Genomic DNA, 27,846 nt, shown 5'->3' with positions numbered 1-27,846 from the left:
CGAATTTCAAAATGAAGTTTCCCCTGTGGTGTACAGATGGAGGAGTGTGTGGCTCAGTAAAAGCTGGTTCGGTGGTGGTGGACCCCACATCATCGATTAATAGCTTTTTGGATATTATATCCGCGACTTCCCCAAGGACTCCTCGTGAAGAATCTTTTGGCTTGGACAGGTGTCTGCGGACCTTGGATCAAGTTAGCGGGCCTGAAGATGGGTCCTTGGTCTTGGCCCAGAACAGTGCTGACAATAGTCTGGGATCCAGTCTTAGCCCTTTGGTTATATGGAACCGTTTTAATTCAGAACCTCCTTCTGAAGGTGGGGCCCGATTGTCTTTGCAAGCTGATTATGCTAAAAATAATCTATATGAAGCATGGGAAGCTGAGGAGGAGCAAGGTGAGGATGTTAAGGCCTTTTTATCGCCTTGGCAGGAGGGTTCTTCAAAGGAAGCCTTGCGTGTGGGGGAGAGTAGTTCAGAGTCTCGGTCCAGAAATTTGCTTCTGAGTGGTCTTGCCATTCGATTGGATTTTGAAGAAAGGGAAGAGTGAGAGGCTAGGTCATTGGAAGAGATTGATATGGCGGAAGGTCCTCTTGGCTTTCGATCTTCCAATTCTAAGCTGGTGATGGTAGGGCCCTGCCGGGTTCGAAGCTTTCAATGTGGTCTCCGATTTGTTCAAATGTTTTACCAAAGTGGTTCGAGTGAAGTCTCGGTGGGGTCTTTTAATTCTGTTCGGGCAGAAGTTATGTCGAAGGGGATTCCAATTTTCGTTTCTTCTTTTGGCAATCTTGAAAGAATTTTTCTGGGGAATATGCTTCAGTTTAGGGTTGCTTTGGCAAACTGTTTGGGGAAGAAAAAGGATAATTTCTCTCTAGATTTGCAGATATTGGAGGAGAACTATATACCGTTGAAAAGATATGGTCGTCGTAAGCATAGAAAGAAGCGCATTGCCTTGGTAACTGGTATATATGAACCGGTATGGCTTGATGGCGAGAATTCTACCAACTTGGCTGATTTGTATGTTAAATCAGCTTCAAGTTTTCAATCTCAGGTGTCTCCCGATTCGGCTAAGATGTGGGAGGGATCTCAGGAAGAAGCTGTGGAATTCTTTGTTAATCGCACTTTGGGGGTTAGTAGGGAGTTGGGTCTGGTTTATGTTGGATCTGAAGAAGACTTCAGGTCAGAGATCAAAATAGGAGAGTTAAGGGACTTGGCGGTTCAAGAACTGTCAGTAAAGCCTTCTGATGAACCTTTAAAAAAGAAGACTAGGGAACTTAAAAGGCTAAAGTCATATAGCAATTACGATGGAGGTTTAGCTTCTGGGGTTTCTTCGATGGAGCAGTCTGGGAGGAAGACGAGTAATAGAAAGGGGAAGAATTCCAGTAAAGAAGTTTCCTTATGAAGATATTCTCTTGGAATGTAAATGGGCTGGGGTCCCTGGATAAAAAAATTCATGTGAAGGAGTTTGTAAAGAGATTGAAGCCAAAGTTTTATTTGCCTGCAAGAGACTAAGATGGAAATTATCAATCGATGTGACATTAGTGGTTTGGGGGTTAAAGCGGATTGGAATTTTTTGTTCTTACCGTCTGTAGGAGCCTCGGGTGGAATAGTAGTAGCTTGGGATGAATCTTTTTGGAGGAAACAAGATGTCCGGAGGGGTAGTTTTTCTCTTTCTGTGTCTCTGAAAAATGTAGAAGATAATTCGATGTGGTGCTTTTCTGGTGTTTATGGTCCGGTTCTAAGGGAGGAGAAAGGCTTTCTCTGGGAGGAACTAGGGAGGGTAAGAGGTTCTTGTGGCTTTCCTTGGTGTATTGGGGGAGAGATTGGGTTGTTCTAGATCTAGTCGAAATATGAGAGTTTTTGCTGATTTCATAGCTTCTCGTGAATTAATAGATCTTCCTCTTTCTGGTGCAATGTTTACTTGGTCTAGAGGGGAAAGTAGGAGTCGATTAGACCGTTTCATTGTGTTGGCTAGTTGGATGGATTTAGTTCCGAAAATGTATCAGAAAGCTCTTCAACACTCGATGTCGGATCATTGTCCTATCCTTTTGGACCCTAGATTAGAATCCTGGGGTCCTCCTCCTTTCAGATTCGAAGTTGTGTGGCTTAACATTCCTCATATGGAGGATATTTTGGAGGGTTGGTGGGTTTATTGCAAGGCGGAGGGTCCAGCGGATGAAATCATAGGGCACAAATTGAGATTTGTTAAGAAAAGGTTAAAAGAATGGGCAAAAGAGAGAAAAGTACAGATAGTTGGCAGAAAACTCTGTTTGGAGAACATAATGGCGGAATTGGTAGCTTTACAAGAAAGTGGTTTAGGGGCGGAGGAGGAATGGGAGGAGTTGGGGAGAATTAGACAAGAGCATAAATCTTTGCTTCTTCATGAGGAGATATCTTGGCGTCAAAAATCCAGAGTGAAGTGGTTGTTGGAAGGGGACAAAAACACGGCCTATTTTCATGCAATGGTAAGTGCTAGAAGGAGGAATAGAATTGTGGCTCTTAATGCGAATGGTCAATTGGTCTCTAGCAAGGAGGATCTTTCAGAAGCTATCATTGAATTATATACTTCTTTGTATGCGTCTGAGCTTTCATCTCGCCCCATTCCCGAGGAGTTGGACTTTAACTGTTTGAGTCTACAGGAAAGTGCTAAGTTGGAATGTCCGTTTGAAGAGGAGGAAATTGAAAAAGCTTTGTTCTCTTTGGCAAAAGATAAGGCCCCTGGTCCTGATGGTTTCTGTATTGCTTTCTTCCAAGCTTGTTGGAGTTTTGTCAAGACAGATATTCTTAGATTTTTCAACGAATTTTTCGAAGGTTTATCACTTGACAGGGGTACTGGAGCAACCTTTATTATTTTGATTCCAAAGGTTTATCACTTGACAGGGGTACTGGAGTAACCTTTATTACTTTGATTCCAAAGGTGGAAGGGGCTTCAAGGGTGTCTGAATTTCGGCCTATTAGTTTGGTGGGCTGTCTGTATAAAATCCTAGCTAAAGTAATGGCGGAGAGACTCAGAGCAGTACTTTCTTTTTTAATTTCTGATGACCAAAGTGCGTTCATCAGCAAGAGACAAATTTTGGATTGCTCTCTCATTGCGAATGAAGTTATTGATTCCTATGTGAGAAATGGAGAAAGGGGGGTTATGTGCAAACTTGACATGGAGAAGGCTTATGACAGAGTGGAATGGGACTGTTTGGATTACCTCCTTGGGAGAATGGGTTTTAGTAATCGGTGGAGAGGGTGGATTAGGAAGTGTATTTCCTCGGCTTGGTTTTCTATTCTTATTAATGGGTCTCCAAAAGGTTTTTTCAAATCGTCTAGGGTCTTGAGCAAGGAGACCCTCTATCTCCTTTCTCTTTGTCATTGTTTCAGAAACTCTTAGCAGACTGATGAAGAAAGGATGCAAGAGGGGTCTTCTGGAAGGTTTTCATGTCGGTAGGGATAGAGTGGAAGTGTCCATCCTTCAATTCGCAGATGATACTCTTGTATTTTGTGCGGCTGAAATTGAAAAGATTTTAAACCTCAAGGCGACTCTAAGATGCTACGAGTTGATTACAGGTCAGCGATCTAATTTTTTGAAATCCAGATTGTATGCGCTTAACTTATCTCCAAATGAGACTCATGTTTTTGCGAGGATTTTGGGATGCCAATTGGATAATTTCCCTTCTTCATACTTAGGGCTCCCTTTAGGGGTGGGTAGACCAAAAAAATCCCTTTGGGATCCTGTAGTAGAAAGAATTGAAGGAAGACTTGAAACTTGGAAAAGAAATTTAGTATCAAGAGGAGGGAGATTGACTTTAGTCAAGGCGGTTTTGGCCAATATTCCCGTCTACTTTCTGTCTCTTTTCAAGTGCCCTGCGAGTGTGATTTTGAGAATCGAGCAGATTCAACGTAGATTCCTTTGGGGCAGTTCAGACAATAAGAATGGTATTCCTCTGGTGAAGTGGGAGAAGGTGTGTGCTCCTTTCAGGAATGGACGTTTGGACATTAGAAGAGTTAAAGGCTTTAACCGTGTTCTTTTGAGTAAATGGCTTTGGCATTTTGGGGAGGAACAATCTTCTTTATGGGTTAAAGTGATCGGGGGAAAATATGGATGTTTGGATGGGAGATGGGAATCTGATAATCTTTTTCGAAAGAAGGGTGTAACGGTTTGGCGTGATATCCTGCAGAATAGTTATGACTTCAATAACGGTATTCGGTTTAAAGTGTATTCAGGGGATCGTATTCGTTTTTGGTTGGATGCGTAACGTTCGGTTGAGCCGTTGGGAGATCTTTTTCCGGACTTATTTTTGGTAACCCTTGATAAAAAAAGCGTTAGTATGTGAATGCTTTGACCGTGTGCATGGTAGAGTGATTTGGAATCCAAGATTCAGAGGAATTTTTTTTATCGTGAATTAGATTCTATCTCCCAGCTTCTCCAAATGATTGAAAGTTGTTACATAAAGAGAAGTGGATCAGATAAAAGGGTTTGGATTTGGAGCACTTCCGGTTTTTTTTCAGTCAAATCTTTCTATTCTAAACTTGTTCCTTCCTCTGAAGAAGCTCTGTTAGCCAAAGTGTGGAAATTCCAGTGCCCTCCTCGAGTTTGTTTTTTCGGTTGGGCTGTGTGTAGTGAGCGTATTCAAACTATAGATTTCCTTTGTAAAAGGGGTATGATTTTAATTGATCGCTGCCCTCTTTGTCTAGAGGATGGGGAATCTATTGACCATTTGTTTATTCATTGCAAGGTAGCAAAAGAGATTTGGGGTCACATCTTGTTGAGGTTTGGTATTTGTTGGGTGTTCCCTAAAACCATCTCTGAAGTAATCAAGAGTTAGGAGTAATCAAGAGTTGGGAGCCGGTCCCTTGAAAAAGAAAAGGGAAGGCTTTATGGAAATTTTGCCTATTGGCATCGTGGTGGATTATATGGAAAGAAAGGAATAATAGGGTTTTTGATGGTGTTGCTAAATCTTCCTATTGGCTATACGTTAAAATTATTGGCTTATCTATTTTGTGGGCAAGATCCCTTCCTATGTTCAGGTTCATTTCGGCTTTTGATCTGTGGGAGGGTTGGTAAGCAGTTTGTTCCGAATCAGAAAGAAGGTCTCCTGTTAATCAGCAGTGGGCCTCTCCTCCGCCTGGTTTCATCAAAATCAATTCCAATGGGTATATCTGATTCGTCTGAGGTAGAAGTCAGAGCGGCTTTTCATGGTATTATGCATTTAGAGATATAGCAGTTGGATTCTGCAATAGTGGAAGGAGACTCATCCAATGTCATTAGCTGGCTGTCCGGGGTGGTGGTTCCTCCTTGGAGGTTCCTTTCGTTTTTTGACGGGGTTGAAGATAAGATTGTCGGTTCCTCTATTGTGTTTAATCATGTTGGGAGAACGGCTAACGGTGAAGCTGATGTGCTAGCAAGATCTGGTGTCAATAGAGTAGGTGTGGAGTAGTTTGATTTCCTCCCGCCGTGATCATCTATGTATTTCTTTTTTTCCTTTGTTGTAAATATTTCGGATCTTCTTGGTCCCTTTCTTAATATATTCAATACATTACCATTTCAAAAAAAAGAAGAGACAAAAATCAAAACATGAACTTAGAAACGAGATTAAACCATGGTATTCAGCCGTAGCCCCACAAAATAGATGATAAAGCACCAAACTCAAAACACTATGATGCCAAAATCGCAGAAGTTTCATGACTTGTTTTTTACTTCTCTGCAAAAAAGGTAGTAGACAAAATAATATAATTACTAATAATCAGAGTAATAAATATAAATAATATATAAATCATACTCAAGCATGCCCTCTCATCAGCACTTGTCAACAATTAAAATATCAAGCACCATATATATTTGTTGAGCGGACATTGGATATCTCTACCCCGGCCAAAATCTTCAACCTAATTTTCAAAAAGACTTATAATCCTGCCTCAAAAAGCATATAAGCATGTGGCAGCCAATACTTGTAGAAACTGGGGAAAAAAACTTTAATCTACACATTCCAATAATACCTACATGCAGAGGAGCTGCAATACCACCATCATCTTCTTCATCCTGCACTGCTTCACCGTTTAGATCAAGATCAGAAGATCTTTTCCACTCTGGCGTTGGAGGACAAAACATTGTTTCAGGCCTTTTTTCATGATAAAACCTGTAGAGTGCATCAATATAGTCATCCTTATAGATTCCAGGCGGGCGCGCTTTGGCAAATACCTGCAGTGCCTGCAAAGCCAACAGAGTTATAAAGTAGAGTTGATGAATGTCATCACCCAAGAGATGACATAAAACTAGAAACAAAAGCAGAAAGCTTACCTCAGTGACTGAAATTGGTTTGGAGCGCATAAGAAAATGAACAATCATGAAACCAGTACGGTTATGCCCATGAGTACAGTGGACAAGAACATATTTCTTCGAGTGCTTCTGGCGGGAGACAAATTGTAAAACCTGAAATAAAAATGTAAGGACAAAAATGTTGAGGGAAAACGTAATTCTTGAGCACCAAGAATCAGGTTCTTTATCATATCACTTTTTCCTTAAAAAAAGAGAGATCGAAGAAAAAGGATATAGATCAGCATGTGAGAATCAAGTGGCTGGACTACTTGACACAAAAGTTGGGAAGAAAAATAGAGAAGACCGCGACTTGTATTACTAATTGCATATATGTGCACAAAACAGATTTTTTTTCCCTTCAACAAGAGAACTACTGATGAAACCAAAAATAGAGAAATCAACTATGCCAGCTTACCAAAAAAATAAGGCATATTGTGTAAAGCTTTGACAGCAAGGTGACATTTATTGATAATAGTTACAGTTTCGCACGAGAATGTCACGAGAATTTGGTAAGACAAGAAAAAATGAAAATATAGTTGAAAATTTCATAAGCATAACATAACACCTCTGACGGGGAAGACCAACTACATAAATTTCATATAGTTGGAATCAATTTTCTAGATTTTTGGATCTGCTAGAGGAAGGCTACATAAAGCTAGATCGGGAAGACAAGAGGGTATGGCTCTGGAATTCATCCGGTGACCTAGTGGTTTGCCTTGCATCCTCCAAAGTAGCTAGGGTTTGGTCAATCCAGTCCCCCCCAAGAGTATGTACCTTTGGGTGGGCGACGGCTCTAAAGAAAAGGATCCAAACGGTCGACTTCCTCCGGAAAAGAAAGATGCTTATAGTAGACCATTGCGCCCTATGCATAGAGTTAGGAGAATCAACGGATCATCTTCTTTTACATTGTAAAATTGCTATAGAAGTGTGGAGTAAACTTTTCAGAAGATTCGGCATTTCTTGGGTTTTTCCTAAAAAGCTTGTTCATCTTCTGCAAAGTTGGTCTTTAGTACCTTGGAAGGAAAAAGTCAAAATCCTTTTGTATGTGTCATTGTTAACCACCATTTGGGTGCCATGGAAATAAAGGAATGCTGGAGTGTTTAAAGAGTTCTCTAGAAATTTGGATTTTCTTTTCATCAAAGTTGTAGCTCTCACGATTTCATGGGTGAAGTCTCTTCCATCTTTCAACTTTGTCTTTGCCTATGATCTTTGGAAAGGTTGGAGAGAGGTCTGCAATTCGGCGGAGCCCAAACATACGGTTATCCAAGAGTAGATATCTCCCACTTTGGGCTTTGTTAAATTTAATTTTGATGACTCAAGTTTGGGGAATCTGGGCCCGACAGGAATTGGCGGTGTTTTAAGGAATATCTTGGGGAGGTATTGTGAGCCTTTGCTGGCCCCATTGGGATAGCCGACGCTTCGGAGGTCGAGGTGAGAGCAGTTCACCAAGGCTAGAAGATATTAGCTAGAGACCGAGTGGAACACACGGTAGTGGCAGGATTAAATGTCATAAGGTGGCTTACAAGATCTCAAACGCCCCCTTGGCAGTTTGATTGTCTCTTTGGTGAAATGTTTGATTGGATGGCTCCCTTTTCATGGACATTTAAGCATGGTCGCCGTTCTGCTAACAACGTGGCCGATCGTCTAGCTAGAGAAGGGGTCTCTAAAGAAGCCCTGGCGTTAAGACTCTCTTCCCCCTTGATTTTCCTCTTTAGCTTTTGTTCGTTGTTCTCTTTGTTTTGCTTTTCTCCTCTATGAAACTTGACCATCTCGGTCGTCTTTGTTCTTCAATAAAATTGGATATCATTTTCAAAAAAAATAAAAATAACATAACACCACTGTCACCAACAAGTCTATTGGGAAATAATAAGGTAACATATTATATTGCTACATGTTGATTTATTGGCTATATATTGGTAATGGTAAATGATATCCACAATCACTTGTTTTACTAATGACACTCTTATCTTTATTTGGTGCTTTTCAATTAGCTATTAGAGGCTATTACAGTTACCTAAAAACAATCAACAGACGATCTGTAAATTTTCAATAAAGTGAAGATTGCTATTGTCAAAAAAAGGGAGTGTGGATATCATTTCCCATTAAAAATATACAGGTGGTATGTTCATAGCAATGTCGTGGCCATTTAGAATATAGTGAGAAATTGAAACATAGGCTCTCAGTAGAAACACTCTGTGAAGTATTACAATAGTGCCTTCAAAATATAAAACATCCACAGAAAAATTTATTTCCTGGCCTATTGGTAAAACATAAGTATTCAAATATATGCCTATTTAATATGAAATATCCATACCAGAATTTATGTCCTCAATCTGGTTCTCGTCACATATCATTTTTTTTATTAAAATTAAGTTGTTATTGTTGAGAGAAAAGAGTTAGAGAGAAAATAATGAGTTGAGAGGATCTCCCCCTCACTCTATTATATTTATATTAGAGTTACATGTATAAAGTCCATTATGCCCTTAGGCATATCACACACTATAACACTCCCCCTCAAGCTGGAATGTATATATCATACATTCCTAGCTTGTTACAAATATCACTCAATTTAGACTTGCTCAATGACTTTGTAAACATGTCAGCCAATTGATCCACCGAACGAGTAAACTCAGTTCTCATCTCCCCTTTCTGAATTCTTTGACAAATAAAATGGCAGTCCACTTCATTGTGTTTTGTGCGCTCATGGAACACTGGATTGGTAGCAATGTGTATCGTAGCTTTGTTATCACAATACAACTGCGAAGGAGAAGAAGGACCAAAGCCAATCTCAGATAGAAGTGAGCGCAACCAAATGAGTTCAGTGCTCGTATGTGCCATTGCTCCGTATTCTGCTTCTGCACTCTATGACATCTTGCTTCTTGCATCTCCAAGACTGGTTGCCGCCTACAAAGGTACAATAACCCGTAGTTGACCTCCTATCCGCAGGAGATCCAACCCAATCTGCATCAGAGAACCCTTCAATTCTCATATGGTCATGTCTTTTAAACAGTAAACCCTTTCCTGGAGCGCCCTTTAGGTACTTAAAGATTTGAACAACTGCAAACCAGTGAGAGGTACGAGGGGAGCTCATGTACTGACTGACTACTCCTACAGCATATGATATGTCTGGTCAGGTAACAATAAGATATATGAGTTTACCCACTAGTCTTCTATAATTACCAAGGTCCTCCAATATATCACCTTCTTCTGGAACCAATTTCACATTAGGATCCATGGGTACAAACGTTGGCGTGACCCCAAGATTGCCTATCTCTTCCGGTAGGTCCAACACATACTTCATTTGTGATAGAGAAAGACCTTTAGAAGAGGGTGCTACCTCTATTCCAAGGAAGTATCTAAGACCAAGGTTTTAAATCTCGGTTTCGGTCATCACCGAAACCGAAACGTTTCGGTTTCGGTACGAAATTTCAGACGAAATTTTGTAAAAATTTCACCGAAATTTCGGTGAAATTTCAGAAATTTCCGAAACGTTTCACCGAAATTTCCGAAATTTCGGGTGAAATTTTGTACTTCACCGAAACGTTTCACCGAAATTCCCGAAACGTTTCACCGAAATTCCCGAAATTTCACCGAAATTTTACCGAAACGAAACGTTTCGGCCGAAATTTCCGAAACGTTTCAGCGAAATTTGGTACTTTTCCGACTCACTGTGAATTTCGTTTCGTTTTCCACCGAAACCGAAATATTTCGGCCGAAACGAAATATTTCGGCCGAAACGAAACGTTTCGGCCGAAATTTAAAACCATGTCTAAGACAACCCAGATCCTTAGTGAAAAATTCTTTCTGTAAGAAGGTTTTCAATTTATGTATCCCTCTTGAGTTACTTCCTGTGATGATGATGTCGTCAACATACACGATCAGCAAAATGCAGCCTTCTGAAGAGTGATGACTGAACACTGAGTGGTCCACTGCATATTGTTTCATGCCAAAGCGCATGACTGTCTCGCTGAACCTTCCAAACCATGCACGAGGAGATTGTTTGAGTCCATAGAGAGATTTCTGTAGACGACACACAGAGGACATCTCCCCCTGAGCAACATACCCTGGTGCCTGGTGGTTGTTCCATATACACCTCTGTGAGATCGCCATGAAGAAACGCATTATTCACATCTAACTGATGGAGGGCCCAAGCACCATTTACTGCCAGAGAAAGAACTCGAACAGATGGAATCTTTGCAACTAGAGAAAACATCTCAGTGTACTCAACACCAAATGTTTGAGTATACCCTTTTGCAACCAGACGCGCTTTTAAGCGCTCAATAGTGCCATCTGGTAAGTATTTAATGGAGAACACCCATCTACAACCAACAGGGAAAGCACCAGACGGTAAAGGAACCAGATCCCAAGTCTCATTGGTGTGAAGTGCACCCATTTCCAGGTCCATGGCCTCACGCCAGCCAGGATGGGCGAGAGCCTCAGCCACAGTCTGCGGTAAGGAGACAGAAGACACAAAGCTTTTGAAGGAGGGTGAGAGATTATCATATGAAACAAAATTAGAGATATGATGTGCAGTAGAATGAGAACAAGTGCGGGAAGCAATAGGGGAGTCAAAAATCTCAATAGAGGTAAGCTGAGTGGATACCTGAGAAGAAGACGTTGGGATCATGCCTGAGAGGATGACAGATCGGCTGGAGGTGACGTGAGATCAGTTTTTTGCCGGTGTCGTGAGATCAGTCTTTTGCCGACACACATGAGTGGGCACAATCTCAGGAGCTGGCGAAGGAGCCACAGGAATAGAATGAGGAATAGACGAAATCACGAGTGAATCAGGCAGGACAGGTAGAGGAAGAGCGAGCTCTGAGTCTGGAAGAGAGGTACGATGCTCAGAGCTCTGAGTGAATAATGGCCCAGACTCAAAGAATGTAACGTCAGCAGACATAAACCATCGAAGAAGACGAGGACTGAAACAACGATACCCTTTGCGTACGCGAGTACCCCATGAAAACACATCGTTCTGATCCAGTTTGTCACGACCCGGACCTAGGTGGTGTACAAAACAAACACATCCAAAAATACGAGGGGTAAGTGGAAATGGCTCCTTGCCAGGATGTAACACCATGAAGGGCGATTCCCCATGAAGAAGGGAAGAAGGAAGGCGATTAGCCAAATAACAGGTAGTACAGACAGCCTCACTCCAAAACTGCTTAGGTACCAGCATTTGAAAGTGTAGGGTGCGAGTGACCTCGAGTAAGTAACAGAGCTTCTTCTCAGCAACACCATTTTGCTAAGATGTGTAAGCACAGGAGGTCTGATGAAGGATGCCAAAGGGTTGATAAATAATCCTGAAAACCATGCGAACCAGATAAAAATTCTCTAGCATTATCAGTACGTAGACATTTGATATTGCAATTATATTGATTTTGAATTTCAGCATGAAATGTGCGGAAGGCAAAGAAGACCTCAGAATTTCAGCATGAAATGTGTGGAAGGCAAACAACCATGTCATGCGAGAATAGTCATCAATAAAGATAATGAAATACTTGAACCCAGTTGCAGACGCAACCCTAGAGGGTCCCCATACATCAGAATGAATTAACTGAAATGGACTAGAGACTCTACTAACGACTCGGGAAGGAAAGGACACACGATGGTGCTTCCCGAGTTCACACGACTCGCAATGAAAGGATGATAGAGGGCCTGGAACAAGATGTGTCTGATGAAGCCGCTGAAGCGATGGATGACCAAGACGACAGTGCCACTGATAGGTATCCACGGAACTATGCAGGACAGTACGCGGTCGACAGTCCAGACGATATAGCCCATCCACCTCACGGGCCGATCCAATCGTCCTCCCAGTCGAGAGATGAAACACAATAAGATGGATAAAATGAGACAGAGCAATGGAGACTTTTAGTAATCTGACTAACCGAAAGTAAACTAAAAGGAGATTTAGGAACACACACAACAGAAGATAAGGAAAGACTGGGGTGAGGAGACACAGTACTAACACCAATGATGGGAGTAGTAGACCCATCAGCCAGTGTGATAGATTAAAAACCAGATGGAAATGACTGAAACGAGGACAAGTGAGGAGTGTTACCGGTCGTGTTGTTTGAGGCTCCTGAATCAATGATCCATGACCCAGAGCTCGAAAGAAGAGTGGTGGGTGAGCTACCTGGCTGGGCAAACCCTACAATAGATGGACGGGCACCGAGACGAAAGCGCTGAAACTCCTCATAGTCAGCACGAGAGAGGGTATATGAATCATCAGCTGGTGCAGTGGTAGAAGTGGTGGGCTGCGGTGGGTCGGAAGAACCAGTAGCACTCAAGTGTGTCGAGCGAGCCTGACGAAGCTCGGGATGAAGCATGTATCAGATGTCGATGTAATGGCCCTCTCTCTGACAGTGAGTGCAAAACGACCTGCCACAGGCGCTAGCAACACGGCCACCTCCATGTCCTCCACGACTATGACCACGGCCAAAGGAGGCACCACCACAACTGGGATGACTACTGCTATCATAGGCCGCAAGAACCGAGCCATCAACCGGGACAGGGGAGAAAGAATCAGTAGGAGAGCACTGATGTACACGGGAGACAAATAGAAAATTATTTGTCTATTTGTACTTCGGACCCAAACTCTCCAGGTACTGAACAACCCAAATCTGATCCCTCTAGCGAGCAGCAAAACAGAGATCAGTCGTGAGATGCATGAAGACATCAAGCTGCTGGCAGAGGGCTACAAATTGGCTGTAGTGAGTGCTAAGTAGGGGTGGACATGGTTCGATTCGGTTCGGGGGTATACCTAGAACCGAACCAATTGCAATTGGTTCCCAGAATTTGGAACCAGAACCGAACCACTCATCTTTGGAACCAAACCGAACTTGATCGGTTTGGTTCAGTTCGGTTCTGGGTTTACCCAACCTTTATTTTATAATATTTTCCCATTTATTAGAAACCAAAAACGTTAAGTTAAAAACTAACATTAAGTTTAAGGCAACCAAAAACGTTAAGTTTAAAAGGCAACAAAAAACGTTAAGTTTAAAACTTAAAAGGTAAAAAAAAAAACATTAAAGGGGGGTGAATTTATCCTCAAGCAGTAGTAAACCATTCTCACAGAACAGTTATGGGAAGGGGGATGATTTTATCCGTTGGGGGGATATCATCACTCTCGGTTCTCGGTTCCAAGATCCCAAACCCAGAACCAAACCAATTGCAGTCGGTTCCCAAACAACTGAACTGGAACCGAACCACTTAAATTTGGAACCAAACCGAACCAAAGTGGCGGGTTCGATTCGGTTCCCCGGGTTGGACCCGAACCATATCCACTCTTACTGGCAAGTGAAAGATCACCACGCTGAAGACGGATCCACTCTGAGTACGTGGAACATATACGACTAATGGTGGCTACTCCATAATAGAGAAGAGTGATCAGATCCCATTTCTGTTTGGCGGTAAGAAGAAGCATCAGAGGGCCAGAGATGTGAGGAACCACACTCTGCCAAAGTAGAGAACGAACTAGAGCGTCCTCTTGTTCCCACCGATCATATGTGGAATCAGTTTTAGGAGGTGGGTCACAACAAATAATATGGGCCTTGCCACGAGCAACAAGATAGGTCTCTACTGCGACCTTCCAAGTAACATAGTTTGCCCCATCTAGCTTGACAGTAGTAATCGGCGGGATGGAACCATCCACTGAGATCGCAAGCGAAGAAGAAGCCGAAGAAGGTACCGCACTGACGACACGAACCACTCCTGTCGATGGATTCTCAATCACGGGATCCATAATGCCAAACAACAAGGGAGATAACAACCTTGACAACGGCGAGGCACAGAAAAGGAACTAGAAATCAAAAGATGGGGCAAACGGAGAAGAGCACTAAATGCGGCTCCACGAAGTCCATAAATCGAAAGCACAATCCCAGACGAAATCCATGAAATAGAGAAGTAGAGCCGCAAATACGAGAGGTATATAAATTCCAAGTAGGAATCTAGGGCATGAGTGCGCACTAGAATAAAGAGAGAGTGAACCGGAGATGTATTAATACGTTTTGATGAAGAGAGGCGCTAGGGAAGACGATACTAGGCAATTGCGGCCCCAGTAGCCCTAGAGATGGATAGATCTCTAGGGATTGAGACATCATTTTTTTTTTTTTTAAAGTAAAAAGTGTCGACAATAGTTCCACTTTCGCATAAGAATGTCAGGAAATTTTGGTAAGACGAGAAAAAAAAATTAAAATATAGTTAAAATTTCGTAAGCATAACATCATTGTCACAAACAAGTCCACTGGGAATTTAAAGGTAACATATTATATTGCTATATGTTAATTTTTTTTTTACCAAATTATAATAGGTTGATTTTTATTTTTATTTTTAAAAGTTGACAGAATATAATGATAATCATACGAAGATATTGGCTATATATTGGTAATGGTAAATGATATTGGCTGTATATTGGCTATATACTGGTAAATGATATTGGCTATATCTTGGTAATGGTAAATGATATGCATTATCCACACTCCCTTCTTTTACTAACGACACTCTTATCTTTGTTTTGTGCTTTTCTATTGCTATTCAATGTCTTGTTATTTCCCGATTAAGAAAAATAAAGATACCTACGCGTATGTGTGCGCGCACGCGCGAGTGCATGTGCATGAGTGCAAGTGTGCGAGTAAGTCTGAATGATCAATTTTTAATTTTTTAAAAAAAAGCTAACGATAGAAGCACTATGTTAAGTATAAAAATATTGCCTTCTTAATATAAAGCATCCATGGTGAAATTTATTTCCTGGCCTATTGGTAATATGTTAAGTATTAAAATATATGCCTTTTTAATATGAAATATCCATACCAAAACGGGGAGTGTGGGTCATTAACAATTACGGATCCCACAAAGTGCATGCACCCTGGAAATTATTGCATTGGATGCAACTACATGAATCTAGAAGCTAAAAATACCAATCAATACTTAAATGTTACATAGATATTAAAGAAACAATCAGTAATTACAGTCCTCCCCTAGCCCAACAAAATGACACAACCCAAAATGTTAAATTTTAAAACTCATGTTTTCTACCCTAATGCATAGGAATGGTATTATCAACATTGATTTTTATGGCAAGTCAGCACTTATACAGCACTTATCCAGGTGCAAAACATGTGACCCATGATAATTTAAAGAGTCACTATACAATAATATTTTTTTTCTTGGCTTCAGTGTCGTTATCAAAAGAAGCATAGGTGTGATGAAACACTTTGAATATCAGCCGTGTGCAAATTGATTTTGATTTTTGTTTTGGAGTGAAATTGGGTGGCAAACTGGCAATATAAAAAAAATGAATGTTGAGATTGAGGTTATCCAAAAAAAAGCTTATCCCATTCCCAGTCACGTGCAACAGAGACATGTGACAAAAATATAGTATTTTTCCCGAAATTTCGACTGAAATTACTAAAATTTCAGTTGAAATTTAAAATTAAATATAATATTGTTTTTTAAATTTTTAATGGTGTACGAGATTTTGACCGAAATGCATCCCAAAACCTAAATTTAAAACCATGGATACAACTAGCCAGGAAACAACCATTCAAAAAAAAACACTAGCCAGGAAACAACAATCGAAACAAAGGGTGACAAACAGAACAAAAAACTCACGTTTTCCAACAGAGGTAATATATGATTAATCATCCAGAGGTAGAGGTGCTAACGTAGATAGCAGTCAGTTCCACACAAAGAGACAGACATAAAGGAAAAGGTAAGCAAAAACAAATAACGAGACCTTAGATATTTCAATCCCATTCCTTCTCCTAGTGTAGTCGTGCTTTTCTGTTGGCCACTAAAATCATTTTGCCTAGTTATCAATTGCAATTGCATTCATTAAACCACTATGCTTACTTGATTTTGTTTAAGTACTACGATCCAATTAAACTAATTCTGGTCTGTTATGTACATTGGGAAGAAAAGGTAAAATGTAAATCTATGCGGCTAAAAATAGTTTCCTCCAAATATGGGTAGACCATATCTATTGCAAATGTAATGCTGCCAAAATTGGTGGCAGAACGAGAAATGGAATTGAGCTTCGGAGGTAGGGAAAAAAGCATAAAATGCAAATATCCATTATAGGATCAGGAAGAAACCAATAAATGCTATTAATAAATTCTAGAAAATATTTACCTCATGGACAAAAATGTTAACAGACTCGTTATCAGGTACAGCATCCCGTCCCTTGCATGCAATCTGGAAGAGAGTAGAAAAAAATAAAAAATAAAACAATGATATTCAAAGAGTTACTTGGCAATTTAATCATCTTCCAAAAGCATAATTGAGAATGAAGAAATATAAAACCATCCATCTCACCTTAACATGTTTAATACCTTGTTTATTCCAATCTGACGGTGGATAGTAGCGAGTAGTATTCGTCAAATCAATCACCAAACTAAGCTGGAGAAGGCAACCAGAAAAAAAAAAAGGAACATTAATCAGCAAGTAAAAGATGTTCAATCATGCAACAACAGTACGTGCATTTTAGCACTAAGAACTGCTTCAATATTTCTCATTCATATCTCCGTACACTGTACAACTTAAAGTATTATCTAAAGTGTTTCTATGGTGCACAACACTTACAGTTCGAAGGAACATATAAACTGATACCTACACTTCAGAATCGGATATATACACAGGTTAGCCTTTATAAAGCTGTTCCTTGATTTATTTATCATCGCTCTTTTCTATCCTGTTATACAATGGCATAACCAAGGTTTAAAATTTCAGTTTCGGTTTCGGACATAGCCGAAACTGAAATTTGGCAAAACAAAACAAACTATTTAATTTCAGTAATTTCAGCCGAAATTTTGTGGAAAAAATTTTAAAAATTACAATTTTCCGAAGTTTCTTTCGCTATATGGTTCAATTCTACATAAGGAAGAAGAGATTGAAGATGATGTTAACCATAGAATAAGAGCAGGTTGGTTGAAGTGGAAGCTTGCCTCAGGAGTTCTGTGCGACCGTAAAATCCCTACCAAGTTGAAGGGAAAGTTTTATAAGACAGTTGTGAGGCCAGCCATGCTGTATGGCTCAGAATGTTGGGTAACCAAGAAGCAGCATGTGCATAAGATGAGTGTAGCGGAGATGCGAATGCTTAGATGGATGTGCGGCCACACAAGGCTAGATATAATTAAAAATGAAGACATTCGTAAAAAGGTGGGGGTGGCTCCAATTGAGGAGAAGATGAGAGAGCACCGCTTAAGATGGTTTGGACATATCCAACGTAGGCCTTTGGATGCTCCGTTGAGAAGAGGCGACTCCTGCCAAACTGATGGAGTAAAAAGAGGTAGGGGCAAACTGAAAACAACTAGAGGAAAGACTTGATAGCTAGGAACATAACAGAGAACATGACCTTGGATAGGATAGAATGCAAGAAAATGAACCACGTAGAAGAACCCAACTAGAACCAGGATTAGAGGTGGGTAGATTCCTTTTACCTTCTAAAGGTTTCATTTAGCCGACCCCAACTAGTTTGGGACAAAGGCTTTGTTGAGTTGAGTTGAGTTGACAATTTCGCGAAGTTTCGGTCGAATTTGGGACTTTGGCCGAAATTTCGGATTTAGGTGGTTTCGGTGTCGGTCCTAACCTAAATCCCAAATTTAGACCGAAATTTCAGTATTTCGGCGGAAATTTAAAACCATGGGCATAACAATGTTTTCCTCCATTACAAGATTTTAAACAATAAAATATCTTGAGAAATAGTGAAGCGTTTCAAACTGAATGTACACTAGGAACTGCTGATTCCAATAAATCAAACATTGACATGCATTATATGTTAAACCATCACCATGATGATTGCAATTTAGAAGGGGGATGGGATAGTTAGAACTAAAGACATCAATCTATGCTGAACAGAGCAAAAACAATGAAGGCGCAAAAACATAACTAGCGTCCCAATAGCAGAATCTACAGTGACCATGTAAATGTTTAGCAGGAACAGAATGTCCAACACAATATGTTATACTTACTTCTCTTCCTAACACTCTTTGTTGATGAATCACTTGTTTCAAAGAATATCTTTTACCAGGCACTACATAATCGTTGTAAAACTCGCCCAGAGGAACCTTAGATGGAATTATACAACCAATGTTCTGACCATATGCAGGGCATCCCAACCAACCTGTAATGCCAACAAAGGAAAGGAAAGGCTATAAGAAAGTAGAAACAAGGATAACTAAACCACATCATTGTACGATCCAAAAAAAAATTGGACGAAAAAAAGAAGTTATATTAATCAGTAATCGACAAAGAGAATATCCTCAAAACATACCATTCAAAAAAAAAAAAAAAAAGAATATCCTCAAAACAAGAGACAAATGTAAACGACAAATTACAATGCTAAAATCGTTGCAATGTCGGATGTTTGTTTCACCTACATAATTGGAATAAAATAGAAGCAAGAACAAGATAAAACATTGATAGTCCAGTTGAACTGTTTGTCAAAATCAAATAATATATCGATATATGAAAATTAGAAGACATATATTCAAACTCTAACATCCAAATTTAGGCTACTTTCCTCATGGTAGAGTAATTCTACTCATCCGATTCTTTGTATTGGGGAATCTAATCATGTTGGAATTTCCTAAAATTCGCCAAGGAGCCATCCATTGATCTTTAGTTACGCCCAATCCTTACCACAATTTCCTATGCATGTTAGCACTATTGGGCCATTTCGTGCTTCGACCAAATCATTAATACCTCTTAACACCGTCCTTCAACCACAAAAAAAGAGGACAACCATTGCAGCTCCCTTGAAACATCAGCTATTGAGGACGTCTCTCTTGGAACAATCGACCGAACTTGTAAAAGGTCGTGAGAGTAACCACCCCGTTGAAAATGTTCAGCACCTGCTTCGTGGCAAGCCAGAGAAGCATTCATAGCCGCACTTGAGTTCAATAGATTTATTCTCATACATGAGAAAGAATCACTGTCAGAAAATCCTTTCAATAACCCTAAAAAAGCACATTTAAACATTCTGAACTCCACACATGAGAGTTCATTTGAGGAAGACAAGCCAATGGAAGATCCCTCCACAAAAGATTTACGCAGGCTTTGAAAATGTCGTTACAGGCACTATTTTTTATTTTTTTTGATGATCTATGAAGAGCAACTTTAAGGTACACTGGCTATCTAGCGGGGAAAGAGACAACAAGCATCCACTGATGGATAAACACCTGTGAAATATGCAAGAAAGAACTCCCGAGGGTCAAAGACAGCTCCAGTAAAAAAAAGTGAATACAACCATCATCATAAAATAGAAAAAGTAACCGAAAAGAAGGATACAAATACCTTCTATGTCCTCAGAAAAAATTATTTTTCCGTAAATGGCCTAAAACTACTCCATCACAAATTCTCCTCTCCAAACATTACGTGAAGGCCTGACCCTGGATCTCAATTCACAACACTAGAGAAGTATACAAGAAAGAACTCTCAAGGGTCCAAGAAGACTCAAGTAAAAAAGTCATTACATGATCATAAAATAGAAAGTAACCAAAATGAATTTCTTTTTCCCTCATCAGGCCTAAAACTACTCCATCACAAATTCTCCTCTCCAAACATTGAGTGAAGCCTCATGAATGACAAGATACTGATCTTACCCTGAATCTCAGTTCACAAATCTCTCTTATTATCACTATATAATTATTTCCTTTTTATAATGTATTTCCCAAATAGTTATTTTAACTACAAAGCATGGGACACTTGTAAAGCTCCTGATTTCACGGATACTCTAATCACCATGCATGAGACACTTGACAAGCTCATGATTTTCCACATGAGGTATTATGAAGTCACAGAGTTTATATTAAGTTACTAAAACTTACCCCGTTTACTCCTTACTAAAACTCCGAATTTAAGAAGGTTGTGAGTAGCGCTAGAAAGTAGACCCACTAATGCCATATCATCAGCTGGGAATGTGGCTAAAAAATAGCTCCAGTAACTCCACATCGTCAATTGGCAGTGGGGCTAAATGTAGTGCCATTAAAGCCACTTCATCAATTGGGAATGAGGCTACAAGTAATGCCGCTTCATAAATTTGGGAATGGGGCTAAAAATTAGCCCCATTAATGCCCAACGTTCTACATTTCAGTTTCAAAGGAAATTTCAGTGGAAATCTTGTAAAATCACGGAAACGTACGAAAACAAATGCAAATGATGAAATTTTAAGATGGAACTTTGGGAAATGCTAGAATAAGCACAAATACATGCTTAGAAACCATCACATGAGCAAGAAAGCCATCCGTGATGGCTTAATCACACTGGACACCTAGCGGCATGCATTTTTGCACATGTCTGGAATAGTAAAGTCAATAAAGAAGTACAATGTCATGCAGTATAAGAAAGTGCAATGGCCAATCACCCTTCCAAGGACCCAACTCTCTGTCAATACCACATAGAGTTACAAGGTATTATGAGGGGGCTTTTGCAAGCTAAAAAAAGGGAAATATATCATTTCCCAAAGTTTATCATGAGAAATAGGGGATAAATTTTTTAAATTTTGATTTTTTTTTAGCTTGCATGTCATGTTATTAATGCATAAGCCCATCCCTTTATGTTTCGATACCACTGATGCAACCCCAAAACCCTCCAAACAGCAACCCATGGATGGTCCAACTTCAGATCCTAAGCATACTAGAAAATGGGGCAAATATAGCCCTTTAATTGTGTTGTAGAGATGATGTCAAATTATGAGATTTTCTAGGTTGGCACATATTTTCAAATGGAAGATTATCCTACAGATTGTATAAGTTGGCAGATTTGCAAAGGCTTTTAGTAAGTTTTCTAAAATGGGAAGCCTATCTTGCAGATTAGTTAAAATTGGATACGGATTGACCTATCTTCTAAGTAAAATGAAGATTTACTGACTAAGATAGGATGTAGAGTTAATTATAAACAATCATACAGAAGAACACCTTTTAACAACTTTGAGGATTGTGAATTTTTTGAGGTAAAAAATACGAAGGATGGGGATATGTTGTATCCCTTCAGGATATCAATCTTTATTCCCATGTTACCTCTAGTTGGACATCCAATAAAAGTATTTTTACTTCATCACATCAAGTTTGATTTGTTTCTTTTTCTTTAGGTTGCAGGTTACGTCATATATGATTCCCTAGGGAAATGAAGGATGATCTACCCCTCACTGTACTTCCTTCACTTGTCGATAACCTCAAAACAAAGCTCTCTGGATGCACTATAATTCACTGCAGTCTCTACTATCTCTATTGTTAGTGTTAGTTTAACCATCCACACTTCTACTATAAGAGGATGTCATACGTACTCTAATTACATTTTAAGATGGGTAATTCTAAAGAAGCCCTGCAGGAGAGTATTTAAAGTATTTTTGTCTCTTCGTAACAACAACACGTCCATATCAAAATGTCTTGAATAGCAACGTATGGCTATCATTGACATCTCTTGAAAATCAACAATGTGGTTTTTCCGTTTTTATATATTTGTTGTGGTCATTTTTCCATCATTAAATGCTTCCTCATTTTCAAAAGTTAATATGAGAATTCAATTTCCTTTTCTAAATGCTTAAATAGTAATTCTATTTATTTTAGTATTTATGGCTATTTATTCTAATTCAAGTTGAAATTATTTAATACATTCAAGGAAATCATGAGCCTCATGACACCTAGACAACTCTTAAAGCATGTTTTTCTACTCAGTCAAATTTAGCCAGACTGATTAGTTATTGAAACTTCAACCATGTATATGATCCTTGGAATCTGGAATCATATAGCCACATGTCACCTTAAGAATTACCACCAACCCCAGAAGGCAATGGAAAACCCAATCATGAACAATCACCCAATCAAGACACTAAGTAAAACAGGCCCGTCCCAATGAAAGATTCCCAACATGGAGATTAATGGGTAGTTGGATTGAGGAAAAGAAATTATTGAAAAAAATCCCAGGGTCTAGTAGGTTTGCAATTTCCCTTAAAAACGGGGAATATTGTTTGTTTTGGAAAAAAAAACTATAAAAAATGAGTTCACGAAATGCTGGAAAGTTTATTTTCCAATGAAAATTGTTAATGCATCCAAACAGGCCCTTGGACACATTTAGAGAGATATCTGATCTGTTGAGAGATATTGCATGTTCCTTCTCCCATATTCATAGAGTAGGAAACCCTTCTGGCGATCATTTGGCAAATTAAGGCGTGTTTTGGATAAGGCGGATGGTTCAGCAGGAAAAAGGTTTCAAGTTGCGATTTCAGTATGCGTTTCGGTTGTGATGGAAATGGAAACAAGTCGGTTCGGATGGAAATTTCAAGTAAATCCTGTAAAATAACAGAAATGAATGTAAACAAGGACAAATGATGGACATTTACGATGAAACTGTAGGAGATGCTAGAATAAGCACAAATACAAAATAAAAAAACATCGTGTAAGCAAAAAAGCACCATAGTTGTTTAACAATACTGAAAACCTAATGGCATGCATTGTTGTGCACGTCTGCAATTCATATAAACATTAATTCATAATACAAACACCACAATTCATATGCAATTCAAATAAATATAATTATGTAATTATGTAACACAAATTGGTATAGTAGAGCACTAATACACTCATGACTTTGGTTTCGCTATGCATTTTCATTTCGGTATGTATTTCGGTGGGGATGTAAACAAAAATATTTCGTCGTTTCGGGTGGGTTTCGGTTGACATTTAAAACTACTGGTAGGATATACCAATCTTATAATTTTTATTTTCCTTGCTTTAATATTGCCATAGCTTGCTTCGATAAGTTGTTTAATGGAGAACCCGTAGCGAATTTGGGTGAACTTGGTAACGCTTTTGATGATACAAACCGGAGGTTTGTTCGTAGAATCAGAGGTAAGAGTAGCAATGAAAAATACGAAATTAGGTAAGGCTATGGGGCCTGCTAGTATTCCTATTGAGACTTGGAGATGCTTAGGTGACTTGGATTTGGTTTGGTTAACTAGATTATTTAACAATATTTTGAATACTAAGAAGATGCCTGATGAGTGGAGGAAGAGTACATTAGTACCTACTTATAAGAATGAAAGGGACATTCAGAGTTGCACCAATTACCAGGAAATTAAGCTAATGAGTCACACCATGAAGCTTTGGGAGAGGGTAATTGAGCATAGACTACGAAAAGAGACTAAGGTGTCAGAGAATCGGTTTGGCTTCATGCCCGAACGATCGACTATGGAAGCTATCTTCTTGATTAGGCAGTTAATGGAGAGATTTATAGAAAATAAAAATGACCTTCATATGGTTTTCATTGATTTGGAGAAAGCGTATGATACAGGAGTGTTATGTGGTGGGTCCTTGAAAGGAAAAAAGTGCCTACTAAATATGTTGATGTGATCAAGGATATGTACAATGGAGCAATAACTGGTGTCAAAACTACGGATAGCCAGTCTAGTTAGTTTCCAATTGCAATAGAACTGGATCAAGGATCAGTTCTAAGCCCTTATCTTTTTACGCTAGTTATGGATGAACTTACAGAGGGTATCCATGATGAAGTACTGTGGTGTATGTTATTTGTAGATGACATAGTACTAACTGGCGAAACCAAAGCATGACTGCATAAGTTAATGCTAAGTTAGAGTTATGGAGAATTACTTTGGAATCCAAAGGTTTTAGACTGAGTAGGACTGAGACAGAGTATATGGAGTGCAACTTTAGTAATGTAAGGAGGCAAGGCGAGGCGAGGCGAGGCGAGGCAAGGAGTAAATATGACTGGACAGGAGGTACCTAAGAGGGATATCTTTCGCTATCTTGGTTCAATCCTACATAAGGAATGAGAGATTGAAGAGGATGTTAACCACAGAATAAGAGCAGGTTGGTTGAAGTGGAAGCATGCTTCAGGAGTTCCGTGCGACCGTAAAATGCCTACCAAATTGAAGGGAAAGTTTTATAAGACAGCTGTGAGGCCAGCCATGTTGTACGGCTCAGAATATTGGGCCACCTAGAAGCAACATGTGCATAAGATGAGTGCGGAGGAGATGCGAATGCTTAGATGGATGTGCGGCCACACAAGGTTAGATAGAATTAAACATCAAGACATTCGAAAAAAGGTGGGGGTGGCACCAATTGAGAAGAAGTGACTCGTGCCAAGTTGATGGAGTAAAATGAGGTAGGGGCAAACCGAAAACAACTTGAGTAGAAACAGTGAGGAAAGACTTGATAGCTAGAACATAACAGAGAACATGATCTTGGATAGGAGAGAATGGAAGAAAATGATCCATGTAGACGAACCCAACTAGTGTCAGGATTAGACTTGGTCAATTTGAGGCGAGTAGATTCTTTCACCTTCTCCATGATAATTTTCTAAAGGATTCAATTAGCCGACCCCAACTAGTTTGGGACAAAGGCTTAGTTGAGTTGAGTTGAGTAGTTGAGATCTCAATTGTTCAAAAAAAAGTTCTTACAGATTCCAATTAATCTCTCCAGCAACAAAATTTAGATCTTAAGATTCTATTAGTAATAATACAATAGTGTGATATATAAATAAGGCAACACAAAAAAGATAGCAAGCATAAACTTGCCAACAAAAAATATCTTAGATAAAAATATTTAACCTATCTTCGGTCAAAAATCAAGATTATTTACTACTAGTTGATGTAAAAAAGAAAGAAAAAGGAAAACTATAAAAAGCATCCATCCAATATACAAAAAATGCCCTAACTTCAAGTTAGTAACTAAAATCCATTATGGTAACTTTTAAATTTGGGTTTTCCTACATTAACCATGTCACACAAGAATTACACAGGAGGTAAAGATCCCGAAGCTTGCAGAATGGGCATGCAGCTTGGGTTTTGATATGTCCACGCCCACATGAATCATGGGATCTTATGTCCCAAAAAGGTCCATGACTTGGGGATTGTGGGTTGTTTGAATCCATACAAATAAGAGCTTTTTAGAAGCCAAAACCTAGTTTATTTTAGGCAGGCCAAAACCTCATCAATTAAGGAGTTTGGGGATTCCAAAACCAACCAATAAAGCCATTTTTAGCTTTCAAAACCAGCTGAAGAAATGGTCTTAGACCACTCAAAGAATATGCGCAGATCATAGTGCTCAAAGGTCAAAGCCCATGAATCATCATTTAAGGCTGACCTAGAACACTTGAATAAGGGTCTCCATGCTATATCAAAACTGATTTGGGCTTCATGGAGAGAGAGAGAGAGGGGGGGGGGGGGGGGGGGGGGGGGGGGGGGTTTCCCAAAATGACTGAATTCTTGCTTTGGTTGGAAATAGCTGAGGTTGAGATTCATCCTGTTATCCAAAACTTTGTTTCAAGGGAATAATTATTTGAGAGAGATAGTAAAAGTGATTTGGGGAGAAGGGATATTTTTTCGACATGGTATGTGATAAAAGCATTGCTTAAAAATTACACAAGGCAGTCATCGAGTCATCTGAGTCGACTCCCTTTTACCTTGGCTGAGTTCTTGCCCGAGATTGAGTTTATCCCTACCAAATCAATCAAAACTACTTCGCCATGACCAAGTTGATCAAAAGTTGACCACGTCAATCATTGAACCACCCGAGCAGACTACTTTTTACCTTGGCCGAGTTATAATCCAAATCCGAGTTTTAAAAACACTGGTTACTAGACAGGAAATGGTTATAATGGGTAAAATAAGCACAACGAAATTTAAAAAGTATGTTGGAGCTTTTAGTTATTAATATGGGTGATTTGGGTTTATTAAATATGGTTAAGCGGGTTCTAATAATTTTACCTAAAAACATTTCCAAATGTTTTGAGAAGACAATGATAACAGAGATGAAATTTCTTCAGCTCCACTTTCTCATGGAATTAAGAATATAACGCATTGCTAATATCGGTAAGGAGACATGTATATTCGTCAAATTCCATTTTCCATTGGAAGCATAAAATACAAAAAAGCATCACAGATATCTCTATTGTCAACAATTGTATACAATGAATAACATTAAATCCTACCATGCGGCAGCTTGGTTCTATCATAAAATCTGGGATTCCTCGTTTGTACCACTGGATCATTCTTAGGTAGTTGTACAGTACTCTTTGACCCTCCATCTGGGTGCTCTCTTTTTAGTCGTTGACGCCTTTCTTCGCGCTCCTAAGGAATAGATCACCAAAATGAGCAGCTCAATAACAAGAAAGGGTAATCTAATTTACTTTAGCTAAAATTGAACTGAAATGTAAACAAATGATCTTCGAGTATTTCAAGAAGAAAGCATGAGAGTTAAATGATGGAAACAAAGGTGGACATATCTCATCAATAGCCAAAGCATGGAAAAACCGAAAAAGTAGTAACTAGCACATCATAACCTTTACCATTGTGGTTGCACTGAAGATAAGACGTTCTACAATGAGAGCAATTGAGTCAACAGAATCGTGGCAATCCAATGTGATGCATTTACAAAATCAACTAAAAGATACCATTCAAAAAAATATCAACTAAAAGAGAGAGGTTACGGAATTAAAGAAAAGACTTGTTCCAAAAGCCTAGAAAATATAAAATAGGGCCTTCTAAATGTTTACAAGTTCCTCACAAATGATGGGGTTAAAAAAAATAAAAGAAATGAGAAAACAAATTACTTATAAAAGGTAGGGAAGACCAACAAAATAGTAGTCCAATTTTAAACACAAATGCATAAAATTAAACCAATTATTCACCATTCATTACACCAGATGATTACCAACCCTTAACTCATGACATAATTTATGGAGAAAATAGATAACCTTAAAAAAAAAAAGATCCTATTTTAAAATAAAGTTCAGCATTAAAAACCAAGTTTTAAAAAAAAATTACTTATAAACTACAGGGAAGACATAATTTATGGAGAAAATAGATAACCTAAAAAAAATTAAAAGATCCTATTTTAAAATAAAGTTCAGCATTATAAACCAAGTTCTAAAAAAAAATTACTTATAAACTATAGGGAAGACCACTACAACAGTAAGTTTACATCAAAGATTAATAAAATTAAACCAATTATTCACCATTCATTACCAATCCCTTAACTCATGACACAATTAATGAAGAAAAAAGATTAACTAAAAAGTAAAAGACCCTATTTTAAAATAAAGTTCAGCATTAAAAACCATGTTTCTAAATTTCCTTCAAAACTGAAATGAAACAACCTTGATTTCCACTCTCATAGAAACTCATACTGTCATGGCCCGACCCCATTGTGTAAACATTGATCGGTTATGGGTCTTCCACCCTCCCCGGTTTTGTTTTCTAATAGCACTAACCGTGCCTGACCCACTCCACGGGGCCCGCCCCTAGGAGATGCTGAAAAGACATCTACACAATGAGAGCGAGGGTTCACACATATATAGCGAAAGAACTTTCTCTCCCTTTCCGGACTGGGATCGTACAATCCACCCCCCTTGGGGCCTAGCGTTTCGCTGGCACACCGTACTGCGACAGATACGGCTTTGATACCATTCATTGTGAGATCCCAAAGAATGGTATAGAGCCATATCTCCGGCAGTACGATGTGCCAGCGAAAGCACGGGGCCCCAAGGAGGGTAGATTGTAAGATCCCACATCATAAAGGGAGAGAAATTTCTT

At 39.2% G+C, this 27,846-nt stretch overlaps 1 protein-coding gene across 1 annotated transcript in view; it reads right to left on the bottom strand.

Annotated features, from left to right (window-relative positions):
• Window positions 1-27,846, bottom strand: part of LOC143858668 (uncharacterized) — a 79,041-nt gene that overhangs the window by 27,476 nt on the left and 23,719 nt on the right. The window contains exons 3-8 of the mRNA XM_077369373.1: window positions 26,244-26,382; window positions 18,266-18,417; window positions 16,611-16,694; window positions 16,428-16,490; window positions 6,279-6,410; window positions 5,982-6,188 (exon numbers count right to left, since the gene is read on the bottom strand). Of these exons, the coding sequence (XP_077225488.1) occupies window positions 5,982-6,188; window positions 6,279-6,410; window positions 16,428-16,490; window positions 16,611-16,694; window positions 18,266-18,417; window positions 26,244-26,382 (777 nt within the window). The remainder of the gene's footprint in view (window positions 1-5,981; window positions 6,189-6,278; window positions 6,411-16,427; window positions 16,491-16,610; window positions 16,695-18,265; window positions 18,418-26,243; window positions 26,383-27,846) is intronic.

Source organism: Tasmannia lanceolata, unplaced genomic scaffold (genome assembly GCF_043159265.1).
Source record: "Tasmannia lanceolata isolate RefF3 unplaced genomic scaffold, GAP_Taslan_0.1 ptg000003l, whole genome shotgun sequence".
Lineage (NCBI taxonomy): Eukaryota > Viridiplantae > Streptophyta > Magnoliopsida > Canellales > Winteraceae > Tasmannia > Tasmannia lanceolata.
This window is presented reverse-complemented; position numbering and strand designations above follow the sequence as displayed.